Source organism: Drosophila tropicalis, unplaced genomic scaffold (assembly GCF_018151085.1).
Source record: "Drosophila tropicalis isolate 14030-0801.00 unplaced genomic scaffold, ASM1815108v1 contig_527, whole genome shotgun sequence".
NCBI classification, from domain to species: domain Eukaryota; kingdom Metazoa; phylum Arthropoda; class Insecta; order Diptera; family Drosophilidae; genus Drosophila; species Drosophila tropicalis.
Genome location: NW_027172999.1, coordinates 2,704,763 through 2,719,998, shown reverse-complemented (window position 1 = coordinate 2,719,998; position 15,236 = coordinate 2,704,763). Strand labels below are relative to the sequence as shown.

At 41.9% G+C, this 15,236-nt stretch overlaps 1 protein-coding gene across 4 annotated transcripts in view; it reads right to left on the bottom strand.

Moving 5' to 3' along the window:
• The window catches only part of rl (Mitogen-activated protein kinase rl), an 85,467-nt gene that overhangs the window by 34,922 nt on the left and 35,309 nt on the right, over window positions 1-15,236 (bottom strand). For all 4 annotated transcript variants that reach the window (XM_068287386.1, XM_068287385.1, XM_068287384.1 and 1 more), the window contains exons 5-6: window positions 1,479-1,613; window positions 1,139-1,423 (exon numbers count right to left, since the gene is read on the bottom strand). In XM_068287386.1, coding sequence (XP_068143487.1) covers window positions 1,139-1,423; window positions 1,479-1,613 — 420 coding nt within the window. The remainder of the gene's footprint in view (window positions 1-1,138; window positions 1,424-1,478; window positions 1,614-15,236) is intronic.

The window sequence follows — 15,236 nt, the reverse complement described above, 5'->3', positions numbered from 1 at the left end:
TTCTCGTTACTTGGTTGCTAATCGAATTTTATTGTTTCTAATTCTAAATGCTATAATAATTACTTACAACGTTGCAAGTTGCAATTCTCCAAAAATCCTAAAGAGTTCTATAGTTTCGTGAAATCAAAGCGAAATTCTATCTCCCTTCCATCGTTTGCAGTTTTTAATAATGATTCGGCCTCTTCTGATCAATCTATTTCTAATTTATTTGCTAACTTCTTCTCGACTACGTACATATCTACTAAGTACAACTCTAGTCAGATATATCCATATCCTATAACGAAATCCAACTGTATTCTTAAACTTATTATAACGCAAAGGTAGGTAGCTAAGGAACTAATGACGATTAGGCCGGTATACTCACCGGGCCCAGACGGTATTCCCGCTTGTGTCCTGAGGTTCTGTGCGGAATCATTAAGCTCGCCTTTACTTAAGATTTTTGAGTTGTCCGTTACACTGTCCGAGTTTCCAACTATATGGAAGGATTCGTTTATTTTACCTCTTCACAAATGTGGCAATAAATCTGATGTTACTAATTACAGAGGAATTTCTAAATTGTCAGCGATACCTAAACTGTTTGACAAAATTATGACGTCTCAAATACAGCATTTATGTAAATCTATTTTTTCGTCATACCAGCATGAGTTTGTCAAGAATAGGTCTACCACAACTAACCTTTTATAGTTTACATCCTTTGTTATCCAAGGTTTTAAGAAACAAAAGCATTGGATTTCACAATATCTAAGCAATATAGTAGTCCGTCCTGACAATTATCATACTTTATCTGCTCCGGGCTATAAGTAGCTCAAATATCAGTTTTATTCCGATAGCTCTTAAGATGGCGCCGTGAAGTTGATTTGCACAGACGGACGGACCGGCGGACAGACGGACGTGGCTATATCGACATGTATAGGTCTGGCTATGTGCAACGGAATGTTTTAAAAACGATGTACAATGTATAGCTAAAATCTTAGGCTGAACTCAAAAAGTTTCTTTTTGTTCGTATCACAAAATTATACAAGTTATGTTTCTCTTTAAACTTCAACAGTCACTTTGTCAGTTTAATGTACTTATTCTGCCGGTGGCAGTGTAAAAAGTTATGGGAGTGCCCCACCCTAGATGATTGTGTTAAACTTACTTTTTCATTTATTATACACTCCAAATCTTCCTGTGATGGTGATCCTAAGACACCAAGGATATGGTTAAGTTGGTCCAAGTAGTGTTTTCCCGGAAATATAGGTCTGTTACTTAACATTTCAGCTAATATGCAACCAACCGACCAGATGTCAATTGATTTAGTATATCCCTTAGAGTTTAGCATAATTTCAGGAGCACGATACCACCTGGTAGCTACATATTCCGTTAAAAAACCAGTATGATCGTGTTCAGGATCAGCAATCCGGGCTAATCCAAAATCACAAATCTGAAAAAAACACATTAAAAGACAAAGTAACCAAAACATATTTAAAAATACCCACCTTTAAATCACACGTCTTATTTAATAATAGGTTGCTTGGTTTCAAATCGCGATGTAAAACATTTGCTGAGTGTATGTACTTTAATCCTCGTAGTATCTGATACAAAAAGTAGCAGATGTGGTCATTGCTTAGCCTCTGTAATTATATATTTAAGTATTGTAAAAAATATAGTTTTACACAAAAAAAAAAAAGGTTTCCCACAAATGTTTTTGACTTTTTTATACTCTAGCAGCAATATGTTAATTTTGGTCAAAGTGTGCAACTCATAGAAGGAAGCATGTTTGACAATACAAAGTAAACATATTGTAACGTAGACAGCCTGGGTGGCAACTCGTATAGTAGGAAAACGCAAACTGTTCCCCTTAAGAAGCAGTCCCATTCTCTACGGCTGGGCACACTAATAACGGCGCCACCGGGAGGGCTAGTTTTTTTGAGCTAGCGCGGCCAACTTAACAAAGAGAAAAGAAAAGGAGAGAAAGAGAGAGGAGGGGCTTGAAAGTTTTCGCTGCCGCCAAGACAAGGAAAATAAATAGATCGAATAAACGAAAGAAACTATCTCTGTTTTCTTTGCGATTCTGCTGAGTTATCTTAGGCCTGACGATCGAACGCCCAACCGTAAACCAACCGCTCGGCCACGGGTGGCGTTATTTTGTTCCACAAAGGTAAAACACGTTACATTGGTGTCAGGTGTGGGGTTATGTTCGGTTACTGCGAAGAACCTCACCACGTGTAAAATGCCTAAAAAATCGACGCAGGCTCGGAACAGCAGAATGGAAGAGGATAGCGGCAGTTCTATTATTGCTATAGCACAATCAGTGGAGGCGGTGAATAAAAAGATCGACCGAATGTTCGAAGCCTTAGAACGGTCCTTTATAAACGCGCAGCCCACAGCGGTGCCAGGGCCCGTTTCGCCGCCGGAACACACCACGTGGGGTGGGTTACCCCAACCAAGGCAGGACGCGCTGCCACGGGCCGCTTCCACCACCTACGGAGCGGCGTGGGCGCGATCACCCCCGTCCCGCAATTTAATCCTGGTTTGTTGCCGTTGTTTGATGGAACTGGATCTTGGGGCGAATTTGAGCGACTGGTAGACAAGGTGGCGAATTACTATCAGTGGGCAGAGGATGAGAAATGTTTGGCAGTGGTGTTGAATCTGCGCGGTCGCGCCTCAACATTTTATGGCACCTTGCCTACACAACCTACACTTACCTACTCAGCACTGTGTGCCGCCATGCGTCAACGATTCATGCTAGATTGCCGGTCGAGCTATCAACTGTTGCGTCATCGGATCCAAGGACCCAGGGAATCATTGCCCGATTTTGCATTGGAATTGGAACGCTTGGCCCAATGCGCTTTTAGTGGAATGCCCGGACATATGTATGACCAGATTCTGGTGCAACAATTTATTGACGGTATGCGCGAAACTCCGCTACAGGGATTAGTAATTTCTAGTCGACCGATTCAGCTACAAGAGGCGTTGGACGTAGCGATGCGAGTGCAAGCCCAGTTTGGACGCACACACGGTAAGCCGGTTCTGCACAGTCAGGTGGTCGAGAGTGGGGACATCCATACACCAAAACGTCGCCGACGAAGACGAGGTCGCAGCCAGCTCACGAAAGAGGCACCGCTAACAACAAGTCACCCTTCGGAAAACAGCAGCATGCCAATGTAGCGGGGCGAACATTGGCAATAGTAGCAACCCGAAATTCAGCCGCCAGTACCAGGAACGTTCGCCATTCTAACGTTTCCACCGTTAATGGAGTTGAGCGGTCTGCCATATTTGAGCATTCCGTTCCTACCACATTGGAGCCATCCACGGACCAGAGCAACAGGCATCCAACCACGCCGTTGCACGAGTCACTATGGACCGAGCCCGCGGTTGGAAGCGAGAACCCTGGCTTGAACGAAGAAACCGTATTGGCGCGATTGTTTCGTGAACCCTTGGCCGCCGTCCCATCAAATATATGCGCTAAATGCCCCCCTGAAATAAACAGGAAAGATGCTGCTATCTTAAATGGCCGACGTGGGACGGGGAATCCTATCCAAGCTACGTATTCACCTGTACCAAATGCTAAGGACAGCTTACATTGTATTGTTTTCTTTCAGCAGAGGCCGTTGCCAATAGTGGTGGATACCGGCGCGGCAGTCTCGGTGTTGAATTGGCGAGATGTGAAGCAGCCAATACGAACCTCACCATGCCAGGTAACCATGTATGGTATGGCGTCGTCAACGCTCACCTCCACTGAAGAAACGATGGTAGAGTTGCAAGTGCTGCGCAAGCCCCTGATTCATCGATTTGTCCTGGTGAAGGATTCTACGCCAACACTGCTGGGTACTGATTTTTGGCTAGAACACAAGGTCGTGATCGACTTTGATAAGATGCACCTAAGGTTCCACTGGGGTACCATGCCCTTGCTCCGCGCCTCCGAAGCGCCACGAAATCCGATATACTTGATGACTCCCGTCTGTTTGGCGCCACGCTCCGACACGCATGTCAGAGTGCAATGTGCGACGACTAAGCCGGCGTTACCGAGCTTACTGAAGGAAGACTGTTACACAGAGCTGCCGGACGATATCGTCCTGAGCACCGGCGTCGTCCAACCAGTGGCCGGCCAATTTTCTGCCAGGATATCGAATCTAAGCGCACACGAGAGGACGCTGCCACCCACACTAGTTTTGGGCGACTTAGAAACCGTAGAAGTGGTATTACCAGACAGATGGGAAGATGCGAGCTCAGATTCTGTCGATTGGGACCGATTCGGGGAAGTGGACCTACCGCCTACAAAACAACTAATGCTAAAGGAACTTTTGAATCGCTATCGGCTTATTTTTGCCCGAAACGATGACGAGACTGGTCAAACCAACTTAGCTTCTCACCACATCGATACCGGGCCGGCACGCCCTATTAAACAGATGGCCCGAAGAATACCTCTTGCTCGCAAAGCTGAGGTGCAGCAACTGGTTGCTGACATGGAGAACAGAGGCATAATTCGCCCTTCCGTCAGTCCGTGGTCGTCGCCGGTAGTGCTAGTCAAGAAGAAAGATGGAGCGACACGATTTTGCGTGGACTATAGGCGCCTGAATGAGATAACAGTCAAGGACTCATACCCGCTGCCCAAAATGGACGACATCCTATCCACGTTGTACGGCTCCCAGTGGTTTTCGACGATGGACTTACAAAGCGGATACTGGCAGGTGCGGATGGACGAACCCTCCCGACCAAAGACAGCTTTCACTTGCGATGCTGGACTTTTCGAGTTCAATGTGATGCCATTTGGGCTTTGCAACGCCCCCGCTACGTTTGAACGTTTGATGGACAATCTTCTGTCTGGGGTGATGTGGAAGTTCGCGCTAGTCTATCTTGATGACGTGATTGTTTATTCTCGCACGACCGAGGAGCACCTCACACACCTGCAGGACGTGTTTAAACGACTGGCAGAGGCTGGCCTTAAACTTAGTCCGAAAAAGTGCAGCTTCTTTAAGAAACAAGTTAGTTACCTAGGCCATATCGTGAGTCGTGATGGATTACAGGCGTGCCCCAGCAAGATTGATAAAGTGCTGAGCTGGCCTACACCTCGAAGTACCAAGGAAGTGCGATCGTTTTTGGGTCTTTGCTCATACTACCGCAAGTTTATCCCCAACTTCGCTACTATCGCTCGACCGCTCCACCAGCTGACTGAGAAACTTCGACGCTTTGAATGGGACACTCACTGCAGTCACTCCTTTGACACCTTGAAGCAGTGTCTTACGACAGCCCCCGTCTTGGCGTTTCCCAATGACACCGGCCAATTTATTCTAGATACGGACGCCTCGAATTCTGGGGCGGGTGCGGCGCTTCATCAACTACAGGATGGACAAGAACGAGTAATCGAATATTATAGTAAATGTTTCCAACCAGTAGAACGTAACTATTGTGTAACACGTCGAGAGCTCCTCGCCGTAGTCCGTGCCACTAAACACTTTCATCATTATTTGTATGGCCGTCCGTTTCTCGTACGGACTGACCATGCGTCTTTACAGTGGCTGTACAACTTCAAAGAACCAGAAGGGCAGATGGCACGTTGGATAGAACGTCTGCAACAGTACGACATGCAGATTCAGCATCGAAGTGGTACACAACATGGTAACGCTGACAGCCTCTCTCGCCGACCTTGTAGAGACTGTCCCACATGCGAAAGAGTCGAACGGAAAAATGGAGTGGTCGTGTTGTTTACCCAAGTCCTGTTACCCGATCTGCGCAAGGAGCAAGAGGCGGACCAGGCCCTCGGTAAGGTGCGCGATTGGATGAACAAGTCCGAACGACCGCCTAAAACAACATTGTGGGGCGAGAGCCCAGAAATTAGAGCTTTGTGGCATCTCTACGACCGATTAGCCTTTGATGAAATAGGAGTGATTACCATAAAAAACTCGGAGAATATACCGGTAGCCCTTATGCCCCGCTCACTGGTAGATGCTGCCATTCGAGGCGTGCACGACTCTCCATCCGGAGGTCACTTCAGTGCTAAGAAGACTTTAGCCAAAGCGAAGAAGCGATTTTACTGGGTCGGCCAAAGTGCCGATATAACCCTCTGGTGCGCACGCTGCACCATCTGCAACGCACGCAAAGGACCACCTCGAAGAACCGTCGGTCGCCTGCAACCAAGCCTAATGGGAGCCCCGTTCGATCGTCTAGCGATTGACATTCTAGGCCCTCTACCCACTACGCCTCGTGGGAACCGTTACGTCGCGGTCGTTATGGATTATTTTACCAAGTGGCCGGAATGTGCAGCCATACCGGACCAGACAGCCGAAACCGTAGCTCGAGCATTGGTACAAGAAGTCTTCTGTCGATTCGGCGTTCCATTCGTCTTACACTCTGATCAAGGACGCAACTTCGAAGCGGGCGTCTTCCAGGCCTGTATGCGGCTGATGACTGTTGAAAAGACACGTACCACGCCGCTGCATCCACAGTCAGACGGCATGGTGGAACGCTTCAATCGCACGTTGCTAGATTACTTGGCAAAGTTTGTATCTACTAGCCAGCATGATTGGGATGAGCTGCTGCCCATGGCGTTATTGGCCTACAGGTCAGCGGTTCATGAAAGCTCCGGTTATTCGCCCGCAAGGCTAACGTTTGGAAGAGAACTTAGACTGCCCAACGATTTACTATTTGGAACACCAGCTCCGGTTCCAACGGAAGTCCCGGAATTCTTGGCTAAGCTGCAAAATCAACTGCGGGTGGTAAATGCGAACGCTCGCCGCCAACTGCTAACGGCTGCCCAGACGAACAAAGTCCGCTACGACCTACGATCGCACCCTCAGGAATTCTGCCCCGGCGACGAAGTATGGCTCTATTCACCTAGCCGAAGAGTGGGCCGTTGCCCAAAGCTACAATGCGATTGGATTGGGCCCGCTACAATAGTACGTCGGATTTCGGATCTTGTCTACGAAATTCGACCCCCTGGAAAAAGAGTTACCAGAACCGTGCATGTGAACCGTTTGGCTGTTTACCGGCCTGATCCTCGCAACGACTTGGTACTCGGGCAGGAGCCTCGAGTCTAAGGAGGGGGTAATGTAACGTAGACAGCCTGGGTGGCAACTCGTATAGTAGGAAAACGCAAACTGTTCCCCTTAAGAAGCAGTCCCATTCTCTACGGCTGGGCACACTAATAACGGCGCCACCGGGAGGGCTAGTTTTTTTGAGCTAGCGCGGCCAACTTAACAAAGAGAAAAGAAAAGGAGAGAAAGAGAGAGGAGGGGCTTGAAAGTTTTCGCTGCCGCCAAGACAAGGAAAATAAATAGATCGAATAAACGAAAGAAACTATCTCTGTTTTCTTTGCGATTCTGCTGAGTTATCTTAGGCCTGACGATCGAACGCCCAACCGTAAACCAACCGCTCGGCCACGGGTGGCGTTATTTTGTTCCACAAAGGTAAAACACGTTACAATATGTATTCTTGATTAACACGAGGAGGAGTTAAAATAGCCAGTCTGTCCATCCGTCTGGATCAACTATTCCCCAGCAACAGTGCTGAAATTTTTTTGAAGAAGTATCATTGACAAAATGTTGAATTCTTTATTATTTAATGGAATTATATATTTCCATTAGAGGTGGAGAACTATCGATGGCACTATAGTTACTATCGATGGTTTGGCACTATAGAGCTGTCATACTATCGATTGCGCTGCATTACCGATAGTGCCGATAGTGCACTATCGATAGTTTGGTTTCACATCACTGCAATACAATTTGCCGCATTTATTTTTGGCGTCGCACAGTTGGGCCTCTGCTCGGATAGCGTTGCAAAAAATACGTTTTTTCATGATCGCGTTTGGCAAAAATTATATATGCAATCGATAGGAAATACTTCAGAGATTATGAAAAATTTTGGTAAATGTTTACTATTACTACTCGAGATTTCAGTGTTGAAAAGTGGAAAAAACGGGTAAAGCTAGATTTCAGTGTTGTCAAACGCTATTTTTATTTGGCGCGCTGTTTGACCGCCCTGGTAGCCAAATATTTTAATCTAATTTCTAAAGTCGAGGAATATTTGGCTGCTCTGGCAGCCGAATATTGTATTCTAAACTATATTTGTTCCATAAAATCAAGAAATATTGTAAACTCAACAATATTTTCGTTTGTTGAGAAAAGTGCGAACAAAATATTCAAAAAGCCCGCGTATTCGAGTATCCAAAATTCGGCATTTGGCAACACCATATTAAAATTGAACAGCTTTTTTTAGCCGGAAAAAGCTACTTTTAGCTATAGTCCCGCTAAAAATATTAATTTTCTTTTGTTAATTACTCAAAAACTACGAAACAAATCGCCAAGGCGCACCTGAGGTCGTGCTCTCTTTCGTTTGATACCAAAATTATGTAGTTTAAGCGCGTTTTGGGACCGAGTAGTTATAGTAAACATTTACCAAAATTTTTGAAATCGGTTGAGATTCATGGGTGCTAGAGGCGCCCAAAGTTGAGACATTTTTAGTGAAAAGGAAAAAATGATAATTTAAAAAAAAAAATCGCAACTTTAAAACTGAATATTGGGCGATTTCAACAATCGATCTTGGATTTTTCTGAAAAGTATGTTCTTTATTAATAGCATGTTTCATAAATTTTAATAATTACTTAAATAGTTATTGAACTAGAAGCGTTTAAAAAATGTACTAAATATTGGCATTTTTTGAACTTTGATGGAATAAAACTAGCAAGACTCAATGAGTATCAATACCGGACTACATACACTAGGTAGGTGAAATATTTACCTATCAGATGTACATATATAGTCCCAATATGCGGAGACCTGCGACAGCGATGCGTAAGCCATAAAACTAAGGCAACCTCGCCTAAAAAATGCGCTGCTGGTTTAAGGAAGAAGAAGAGCGCATGCGTATTGGCCTATAGCTTCTTTGTATTTAAATCATAACATTGCGTAATGCTGTTTTGCAAATACTACCTTTCTACAATGATAAATTGCTAATTACCTGCTTTGGAAAAAATGACAAGACTTATTATTGACAAGACTTGTTATTTAAGTTGAAGAAAAGTTTGTCCTATTTGTGGGTTGGTCGTTTTTATTTCCGTTTACCTGATTGGATGTAAATATTAAGTTGTTTACCTAATTAATACAAAAAGGGTAATACCGAAACACGAATGATGGAAATACTTTAAGGAGATTTTTTGAAAATGATGAAGTGACATCTTTTATAACAGGTGTTAGTCAAGAGATCATTAAGGCTGTTATCTTGAATGTTATAAATTGCAAGGAAATGGTAAATGGTGAACAATTTTTCGAATATACTTCAAAGACTGCTCATCTTTTGACTGAATTGTATCCGCAAAAAAAACTTACCCCAACGGTACATAGGATTTTGGCTCACGGAAAGGATTTAATAGAACATCAGTGTTTACCACTTGGAGAGCTATCCGAAGAAGCACAGGAATGTAAAAACAAGGACTACAAAAGGTTCAGATACACTAATACATTAAAAACTTCTCGTGTTAGACAAAATAAAGACCTTTTTAACATGCTAGCAGCCTCTTCGGACCCACTTATTGCATCACTGAGACACGTGCGATCACGAAAGGATTTGGAAAATAGCAACTATAGTCCCGAAATGTTGAGTTTATTAGATACTGATGTAAATATTGAAAATTATTTTGAAGACAATCAGCCATCAATAGCAAATTTTCAAAATTAACCTAAAAAATATTAAAAAAATTTTTTTTTCTTTTTGTAATTATGTTAAAAAATCAAACTAAAACATTCAAAAATGTTACATAGTCGTCTAAAACAATGAAAAATTCCATTTGTGATTGAAAAAACCCGGGTTTCGATCCATTTTTAAAGGAAAAACATGCTTGGAAATATTTTCTGACTTTGACCTTGAATATTACAGCACCACGAATACCCAGCACTTTTGACAAAAATTCATTTTGAAGCTTAAGGTATTCTTTATCATATGCTTTTTAAAATTTTTGAAATCGCTTTATTGGTTTAAACGCTATGATTTTTGCAATGCTAAATGCCAGAAGGCCCCACTGTGCGTCGTTTGCACTTACATATACTGTAAATATTAAATTTTTGTCAAATACAAGGTAAACGTCGCGGCTCTACTCCGGTTTGCGACTGCACCTCCTCAGACTCCAAAAAGGATGTTGTGTCCAAGAAACAAACACAAAAGATGAAAAATAAAATATCTGAAGTTTGGAAATATTTTAAGCGGTCCGACGACAAAAAATTTGCAAAGTGCCTAAACTGCGCAAAAGAATATAAAACAGGCGGAAACACTTCGAATTTGCGGGACCATTTAAAATGATTTTATCCAGATTTAAAAGACCACGCACCGGATTCTAGCACAATAGCTACACTTCCTGATAACTACAACACAGCATCTACAAGCAGCAGTTGCAGGCCCAGTATGCGCTCTATGGACTCGTATTTGAAAAGAGCCGTATTCTACGATGCAAACAGTAAGCGAAAGAATGTTATTGACAGAGCCCTAACCAAGATGATAGCCAAAGATGTGCAGCCATACAGTGTCATCGAAAATGAAGGCTTGGATCTTGGATCCATGGTACAAGCTTCCAAGTCGAACGCAATTAAGAGATGTGCTGATGCATAATTCGTTTCGAGACTCTTCGGCCACATTGTCCGCGATGTTGAAGAGTATTTCAAATATTGCCGTCACATGCGACTTGTGGACCTCAAGTGCAAATGTAAATTTTATAACCGTAACATGCCACTTTCTCCATGAGTATACCATGAAAACAGCATCGTTAGCCACACGCAAGTTAATTGACCCAACTAATCACTAGGGTCAAAATATTCCAAACACCTTGCGAGAAATACTAAACTTTTAAAATGTTTACGAAAAAACTATTTACATCGTTACAGACAATGCCAGTGCAATGCTAAAAGCGTGCGAATTAATAAATATACGGAATCTTCCATGCTTTGCTCATACCTTAAATTTGGTTGTCCAAGATGGACTCAAATTGGATAAAGACGAAGCATTTAAGGCTTTATTTACAAAATGTAAGGTGATATTAAAATTTTTAAAGAAAAGTTCCATAGTAAATGAAAAATTCAAAATGGTTCAAGATAAATTTGCTTACACCCTTTTACAAGAAATGCCTACAAGGTGGAACAGTTTCTATTACATGATACAACGAATCCTGGCAACGCACGAAGCTATTGATTTTAATTTACCTGTTGCAGTATGCTAAATTGAATGGTATGCATCTACAATGTAGTTTCCATGGTTTTTGGTTTTTTTTTTTACCTCAAGCCAATTCTGTCAATAGTTTAATTTGTAATGGAAGATTGTTGGATCTCATATTTGCATTTGACCCTTCTAATTGTGATATTAATACTCTTGTGCTCACATAATCAAAGCAACTATATAAAGGCCGCTACTTGTACGCATACTATGAATAATTTTCATTTTACCACAGATGTACATTTTTTTTAGAGGATAAGATATAAGCAACCCTTTACCATTACCTTTTTTTAATTTTAAACAAAAACTTAAAATTGTTTAAGTATTTCATAAATGTCCCGCTCACATAATTAAGTCACCTGAAAGAAAATCGTTAAAACCATTAACATTTTGTCAAAACCGCCACTTTTTTATGAACTCACATTAAGTTGAGTGGGGTGACCTTTTAGCTTAAAAGCAGTTGAATATCGCTTCGGGATTGTTGGTACAAGACGTCTACACTGATCTGAAGTGATTTTACACCATTCTTTTTGTATACAACGTCTCCCTTCAATATCCCTCGGGGGCCAATCCAAAACTTAAACTCTTTATTCAGCCATGCTTTTACAGCAGTGTTCGGTGTCATTATCATGCTGAAAAACCAACGCAAGCGGTTAATTGTCAGCGTATTCATTGATTATTCTCCATTTATGGTACCCTCAATTTTGAAAAGGGGACCTACTCCAGATGATGTGAAACAACTTTTAAAAAATTACTGAAGAGCCCCCGTGTTTTACCGTCTTGTTGGTGTACCTGGAATCCAATTCCCTGTTTGGGGGTCGCTGCACATAAGGTCTACCATCATCCCTTAACACATTGAACTTTGATTCGTCGCTCTAGAGTCTAGATGATCATGTTCCAAAAACTGAGAGCTTTTAACAAATGTTCGGTTGCAAATTGAATGAGCTTCTTTATGTTTCGGTTCGAAGCTAGCGGCTTACTTAAACTCTTTATTCAGCCATGCTTTTACAGCAGTGTTCGGTGTCATTATCATGCTGAAAAACCAACGCAAGCGGTTAATTGTCAGCGTATTCATTGATTATTCTCCATTTATGGTACCCTCAATTTTGAAAAGGGGACCTACTCCAGATGATGTGAAACAACTTTTAAAAAATTACTGAAGAGCCCCCGTGTTTTACCGTCTTGTTGGTGTACCTGGAATCCAATTCCCTGTTTGGGGGTCGCTGCACATAAGGTCTACCATCATCCCTTAACACATTGAACTTTGATTCGTCGCTCTAGAGTCTAGATGATCATGTTCCAAAAACTGAGAGCTTTTAACAAATGTTCGGTTGCAAATTGAATGAGCTTCTTTATGTTTCGGTTCGAAGCTAGCGGCTTACTTACGTCATAGTTGGACTCCATTTGAGCTCTGATTTGAAATGAGTTTAAAAACGGATCTGCTTTACTCATGCTAATGATTTTCATTCTGTGCCCTTTTATCTTTGTTTCCGGAGAGGCTTATTTTTAAAAGTGCCATTTTTTTTATAACATGCAACAGCATTTGCAACTTTACCAATAGTGCTTTTTGTAGGACTTGAACTTTTTTTTACCCCATGACAATTTCCTAAAATATTTCTCCAATTTTAAGCATAACACAAATACGACAACAAAACGAAGGAGTAACTTCAGGTGCTTTAATTATGTGAGCAGTATTATTTTGTATTTTTTAAGTTTATGCAAGTTTTTCGTTTTTTTACTTTGTCAAATACCATATACATATTTTAATAAAAATGTCATTATTATTAAATATAAAAGGAGGAAAAAGATTCCTTTTAATTTGTTATGGTAAACTTGAGTGCTTTAATTATGTGTGCACAAGTGTACGATCGGACCGAAAAAATGTTCCTGATTATGTCCGTCTGTCAGTATGAACACCTAGATCTCAGAGACTATTAAAGCTAGAGTTTGGTACGTTAGTACCAACGTTGGTAAATTTTTGCCACGCCCCCTTCCGCCTTCGAAATTTAAACAAATTCGATTTTCTTAAAGACTATAATGGCGTGAGATCTTGTATTTTTCTTGGATTTTTCCAATTGTGATGTTTCTACGATAAAACAATTTGCTTGGTGTTATTTTTTGCACGAGCTTCTTAATGGTGAATTAGATTCGCCTCTGTTATTGACTATGTCAATCTGAGGGTACCATGCGTCACCCTTCACCTTGGGCTCACGCGTACAGGCTTTGTCCTAGTATTGTAGGGCCCATTTAAACGTACTGCGCATAGCATCATGAACATCCTCTATGGGCAGTTATACCGTGTTTTTGGTGGAAGCCGAGCTGTAGGTATTGCGGTACCTTTTTTAATAACTTCAAAAGTCACGGACTGGTTTTATCCTTTTAGAGATCTTATTCAATTGAAATTTCAAACACTCACTCCCCAATACTCAAACAGCGAAGTACAAGCGAGTTAATTTAAGATGTGCCGTCCCATACACCAGTTAGAAACGCTTAAAGTTTGTTAAGCTTTCCACAGGGGATGTTTGGTCCTGGTTGGACTGAGCTTCTCTAAACGCCTTAGACAGGTTACGGTTGGCGATTCTCTTCTGAGATGTCGTTTTTCCGTTACTTGTGGCTCTATGTGCCGGGTTCTAAACCTGTCATCAGGATAGGTGTAAAAAGAACCTTTTGTTTTTGCTTTACCTAAATAAACCCTAGTTTATAACACTAGCTTACTCTAAAGTAAACATCCGATTTGAAGTCGTGTCTACTATAGTGAAAGTCGGGAGCTTTGTGCTTACATTGCAATCTTAGCTTAGACAGTGGGGCCGTTTGCAGGCCAACATAACTAGCCTTCTTGCAATAAATATTGCGCGTATGTGTACTAATGGATAAATTAAATATTCCTTGATGGTGTACCGCACCATACAGTGAAGTCTTTATCATAAGAACACTACACCGTTGCTATATGTATACAGGGTTGCCCATATTGACTTTTTGTTGATTTGTTGAGACTGTACGGCGTATTGTGTTCGTTTTGCAGCATTTTCCATAGTTTTAGCTAACGTTTCGGCTGGAATAGCGGCTATTGTTGTTCTTAAGCTCTTCTATGGTATTTGGCTTATTAATATAAACCTTTGATTTTAAATATCCCCACAAGAAGAAGTCAGGTGGCGTTAAATCGGGCAAACGCGGTGGCCAGTCAAAATTGCCATTTTTCGATACAATTCAATACAATTAGCTGAAGTTAAGATACTCGATGGTGAAATCCGTTTAATTTTCTTAGGTACATGATTTAAATATACATATATGTATATCTCGCGAAACGTATTTTCCAGCCACATATAATTCACATCGAAAGGTATTAGCGGACGTTGACGATACTATGCGCAGTACGTTCAAGTGGCCCCTACGACACCAGGACATAGCCTGTTACGCGCGAGCCCAAGCAGATAACTGCCCACCTCCCACCCGACCGACCGAGGGGTGCAGCCGTATAACGCACGGCACGAATCGCGTGGACAAATACACAATAGAAAAAACAGACAAACAAATAATACTATAGCCATCTATTAACTAAATGGGATAGGATAGATGTTTTAAGCATATTAATAGAAAACTCTGAGCTGATTACAGGGAATAGAAGGTCGTAATCAGAGCAGAGGACCCTAAAAGGTTCATGCATAGCATAGTTAGAAGAACAACGACTAAGGGATAGAGGTATCAAAGGATGTCTACTCCGTCTACATGGTACCGACAGATTCACCTGAGCTAATAACTTAGGCGAGTCGATATCACCAATTAGGAGCTTGTGCATAAAAATGACACCAAGCATAATTCTACGGTTAGTTAGGGACGGAAGGTTAATCAAGAGAAGTCTACTAGAATACGAAGGCAAATTGACATTGCGATCCCAGCTTAAGCCACGAAGAGCAAATAGCAAAAACTGCTTTTGAACGGATTCAAGTCTAATCTGGTGCGACTCATATTGAGGTGACCAAATGCAAGATCCATACTCTAAAATAGGACGGACAAGCGAAGTAAAAAGAACTTTGGTTGTATAGGGGTGATCAAATTCT